Source organism: Tamandua tetradactyla, chromosome 8, assembly GCF_023851605.1.
Source record: "Tamandua tetradactyla isolate mTamTet1 chromosome 8, mTamTet1.pri, whole genome shotgun sequence".
NCBI lineage: Eukaryota > Metazoa > Chordata > Mammalia > Pilosa > Myrmecophagidae > Tamandua > Tamandua tetradactyla.
Window position 1 is genome coordinate 78039309 of NC_135334.1, and position 5331 is coordinate 78044639.

At 40.2% G+C, this 5331-nt stretch overlaps 1 protein-coding gene across 1 annotated transcript; it reads left to right on the top strand.

The window, feature by feature from the left end:
* The first annotated feature begins 200 nt into the window (after window positions 1–200).
* On the top strand, window positions 201–1148 carry LOC143643562 (olfactory receptor 51Q1-like). The gene has a single exon (XM_077112175.1). The coding sequence runs from the start codon at window positions 201–203 to the stop codon at window positions 1146–1148; it is 948 nt and encodes a 315-aa protein (XP_076968290.1).
* The last annotated feature ends 4183 nt before the right edge of the window (window positions 1149–5331 follow it).

A 5331-nucleotide genomic window follows, 5' to 3' on the forward strand; every position in this document is an offset into this window, starting at 1 on the left:
CACTAGAGGGACAGACTAAGGAACAGTGGATAAGGAATACTTGAACCTTTCTTAGATAACCCCAACAGCTCTGATCCTTTCTTGGATACAGTTTAGAGTAAATGAAGTGAAAACTGAGCTATGGGAATAAGGAGAGCATTTCCAATGTTTCTGGTTCTCTCTGCGCACAGACCCTGAACCTGGAGCTACAATCACCGGTCATGTTCCGGGTAACCAACAACACCCAGGACCCCTTCCACTTCATCCTCACGGGCATCCCTGGATTCGAGGCCTCCCACATCTGGATCTCCATCCCCTTCTGCTGCCTCTACACCATCTCCATCGTGGGCAACACCACCATCCTCACTGTCATTCGCACAGAGACATCCCTGCACCAGCCCATGTACCTGTTTCTCTCCATGCTGGCCCTCACTGACCTGGGTCTCACCCTCACCACCCTCCCCACGGTCATGCAGCTCCTCTGGTTCAACATTCGTGAGATCAGCTTTGAAGCCTGCTTTGCACAGTTCTTCTTCCTCCATGGCTTCTCTTTCATGGAATCCTCTGTTCTGCTGGCTATGTCCTTTGACCGCTATGTGGCCATCTGCCGCCCCCTCCATTACACCTCTATCCTCACCAATGAAGTCATTGGCAAGATTGGGTTAGCCATCATTTGCCGCTGTGTGCTGCCTGTTCTTCTCTCCCTGTTCCTGCTCAAGCGCCTGCCCTTCTGTGGCTCCCACCTCCTCTCTCACTCCTACTGCCTCCACCAGGACATGATTCGCCTGGTCTGTGCTGACATTAGGGTAAACAACTGGTATGGATTTGCTTTGGTCTTGCTTATTATTGTGATGGACCCACTGCTCATTGTGCTCTCCTATATGCTGATCCTGAGAAGTGTCTTGACCACGGCAAGCTGGACTGAGAGATTCCGTGCCCTCAATAACTGCCTGTCCCACATTCTGGCCGTTCTGGTCCTCTATCTGCCCATGGTGAGCCTGTCCATGACTCACCGCTTTGCCCAGCACGCCTCTCCACTTGTCCATGTTGTCATTGCCAATATCTACTTGGTGGTGCCTCCTGTGATGAATCCCATCATTTATAGTATAAAAACTAAGCAGATCCGCCAGGTAATCTTTCACTTTCTCTCCCAGAGGAAGGTGCACTGAGGATTGGAATGTTAAATTTGAGGAATACTTTTGTTTCAGTACATGAAGTCAAGAGCAGAGAGTATTGCTATCAAAACGGTAAATAGCATAGATGGGGGAGTGAAGAGAGAGTATGTAAGTTTGGTTAAATTAAATTAAAGGATATCATTTTTCCTGGACTAAAAATTAACAGTCCTAATTTTTAATTATTTTTTAATCTCAACTTTGTTCTTCATTAGCTGCATGTCTTTGGGGAAAAGCTATTTAAAAAATAATTCAGAATGCAATTTCTCTTCTGCCTTCTTCAAAGAAATGTTTTATTAATTGATTTAATTAGTGATTAGTTCATTAAATGCTTCATTAATTATAAATAAAATGAATAAAAATAATTCTGCCTTGCAAACTCAAAATGCTGATAATTAAATGGAAATACTTATTGAGGCTACAATATATTCATGCCCTCATAAATAACTTCTAAAACAATTGTAAGCTTTTAATTAAACATTAGTGCTCTTATAATCACAATCTGTAATAATGAAAGAAAACTTTCATGAATAAGGGAATCAAACTAAAGAAAGACCGTTGTGTATATTAGAGCTAAATGGGCATGAAATTGAATACTAATTACAAAATATCAAAGTGGAAGGAGTTTGAGGGTTTGTGACAAGTTTGAGTTAATTTTAAAGCCAGAGTTTCTTTAAACTCAGTGAGGAACCAAGGATTGAGAGAGATGGAAGGTATTGCTAGGGGGCTACAGTTGGTGAAACAGAAATTTAAGAAACCTCATCCTATAACATCTGAGGACTCAGGCTACCTCATAAAAGGGATGTATCCTTAATAAATGGGGACAAATTCAAGGGCTTACCACATGTTCCACTTATACTTTATGCCTATATCAGGTTGTAGAAATGTACCACCTCTTTTGTTTCTAATTGTGTTAAGGAAACTACTGAAAATCCCGAAGATTCTACAAATCTTAAAACTTCGCTTTCATTATTTATTGTATATAGATTTTTTGTAGGGTGTATGCCAGTTTGAAAGGATTTATGTACCTTAGAAAAGCTATGTTTTAATCCTAATCGATCTTGTGGGAGCAACTGTTTCTCCTAATCCCTATTCAGTACTATAGGTTAGAAACTTGACTAGGTTATCTCCACAGAGATGTGATCCACGCAATTGTTGGTGGTAACTTTTGAGTAGATGGCTTCCATGGAATCGTGACTCCATCCATTCCATGTGGGTCTTGATTAGTTTACTGGAATCTTTTAAAAGAGAAAGCATTTGCAGAGAGTCCCTTTCAGAGCCACAAGAGAGCTGTAGCACAACTTCAATAATCACAGACTCCACCAGCTAGAGACTTTTGGAGATGCAGAAGGAAAACATCCCTGGGAGAGTTTCTTGAGACAAGAAGCTGGGAGAGAAAGCTAGCAGATACCTTCATGTTTGCCATGTGCATTTCCAGTTGAGAGAAATAATGAATGTCATCAGTCTTCTTGAATCAAGGTATCTTTCCTAGGATATCTTAGATTGGACATTTCGATAATTTTGCTTTAATTTTGGACAACTTCATGGCCTTAGAACATGTGAACTTGAAACTTTTTAAATTCCCTTTTTAAAAAGCTGTTTCATTTCTGGTATATTGCATTCTGGCAGCTAGCAAACTAGAACAAATTTTGGTACCAGAAAACTGGAGTGCTGCTGAAGTTTGCTAATCCTGAACATGTTGGAACAGCTTTTTAAATGGATAAGGGTGAGATTCTGGTGGAGTTTTGAGAAGCTTGATAAAGAATGTCTAGAATGCTTTCAAGAGACTGTTGGTAGAAATGTGGACTCTAAAGATACTTCTGATAGGTCCTTAGATAGAGATGAAGCATGTGTTGTAAATTGGAAAGCAGGTGATTTTTGTTTTAAAATGGCAGATAATATGGCAAAATTGACTAATAGCTTGGCCTGGAAGGCAGATTTTTAATTTTATTTTATTTTACTTGGCATGGGCAGTGTGCTGGTTTGAAAGGATGTATGACCCCTGGAAAAGCCATGTTTTAATCTAAATCCCATTTTGTAAAGACAGAATAATCCCTATTCAATACTATATGTTTGAAACTGTATTCAGAGCATCTCTCTGGAGATGTGATTTAATCAAGAGTGCTTGTTAAACTGGATTAGCTGATGACATGTCTCCACCCATTTGAGTGGGTCTTGGTAAGTTTCTGGAGTCCTGTAAAAGAGGAAACATTTTGGAGAATAAAAGAGATTTGCAGAGAACAGAGAATGCTGTAGCAACACGAAGCAGAGACTCCATAAACCAACGACTTTTAGAGATGAAGAAGGAAAATGCCTCCTGGGGAGCTTCATGAAACCAGAAGCCAGGTGAGAAAGCTAGCAGATGATGCCATGTTCGCCATGTGCCCTTCCAGCTCAGAGAGAAGCCCTGGCTGTGCTTGTTATATGCCTTCTCACCTGAGAAAGAAACCCTGAACTTCATCGGCCTTCTTGAGCCAAGGTATCTTTCCCTGGATGGATGCCTTTGATTGGACATTTCTACAGACTTGTTTTAATTGGGACATTTTCTTGGCCTTAGAACTGTAAACTAGCAACTTATTAAATTCCCCTTTTTAAAAGCCATTCTGCTTCTGATATATTGCATTCTAGCAGCTAGCAAACTAGAACAGGCAGGCACCAGGAATCGAACCCAGGTCTCCGGCATGGCAGGCAAGAATTCTGCCATTACGCCACATTGCTCCCCAGAAGGCAGATTTTAAAAGCCATGAACTTGGATACTTTATTGAGGATATTTACAAATTAAATGTGGAAAGTGCAGTCTGGTTACTCCTCACAAATTACAGTGAAATGCGACAGGAAAGTGATAAACTGAGAACTAAACTCTTGGGTACAAAGAAACCAGAAAGTCAGATTCTGGAAAATTCTGGACTTCCAGGAAGGGAGACCGCAGATAATGGCACCTCATGAGAGGATTTAACCAAATGTGAGACCAGTCAGCCATTTCAGAGAAAGCCAGGATTGGACATGGAGTTATCCAGGAAGGATTTGTGGAAAAACCTGTCTTATGGGCAAGATCCAAGCTTATTACATAGAAAGCCAATAAGAGTGTTGGAAGATCTATATAACAGACCCACTGCCAGTCTGAACTGAGAGGGACATAAAAGATACAATATGAAAGGAAGACAACTGTGTCAATACCTTTATTTTAGACCAGTGAGACCCATTTCAAACCTCTGAATCATGGGACTGTAAAATAATAAATTGGTGTTGTTTCAAGCCCATATTTGTGGTAATTTCTTGCAAGACCCATGGAAAACTGATAAAGTGATACAGACATGTATCAAATCAAATTTCTCAGGACAAGGGAATTTTCATTTTTGTTACTTTATAGACTTGGCAGTCCCTTTGATGTGGAAAACAATTGCTGGAATATGATATATCTTTTTAGTAAACATTGGATGCCTCTCCTCTTTCAGGAACCCCTAGCACTTACTGGTTATGGAAAAGAATGAAAGAGTGTGATCAAGACTCAGCAGAAGTCCCTGGAATGCTGCAGCATCACTGACTCTTTATACTTTGGTGTGTGATCCTTGACATTAGTTGGGGCACTTTCTGATTAATCACTTTCTTGAGCTATGTGCAGGTAGATTTCATCACATAGCTTCAGTGGGTGTACTTTTGGAACGTCTTTAGTTTCCTTTGATTATCTAAAATATCCACCTATTAAAAGTTTAAAACCCACAAAACTTCTTCATTTCTTCATGCTTGTTAACATGGGAATTTTGGATGTTGTCCTTCTGGTTTCCAGGCTGCTATGAGAAATACTACACAATAGATTAACTTAAACACTGGGAATTTATTGGCTTACAGTTTCAATGGCTGGAAAGCTTGCCTCCTCCCAGACCTGGTAGGATTTTGGCTGGCTAACAATCCTTGGGTTTTTGTTTTTGGGGTTTTTTTTGGCTATCTGGTCACATGGCAATGTTTTCTCCATTGTCTTCCAGGTTACCACTAAGTTTTGGCTTGCACCTCTAACCTGTATCTTTCTCTTTATAAGGATTATAATCCAACAACAGGATTAAAAGCAATACTGATTCAGCTGACCACATCTTAAGTGAAAAGAACATCTTCACAAGCTTCTATTTGCAATGAATTCAGGTTTACTGGAATGGAATTATGATTAAAAACATGATTGGGGGGT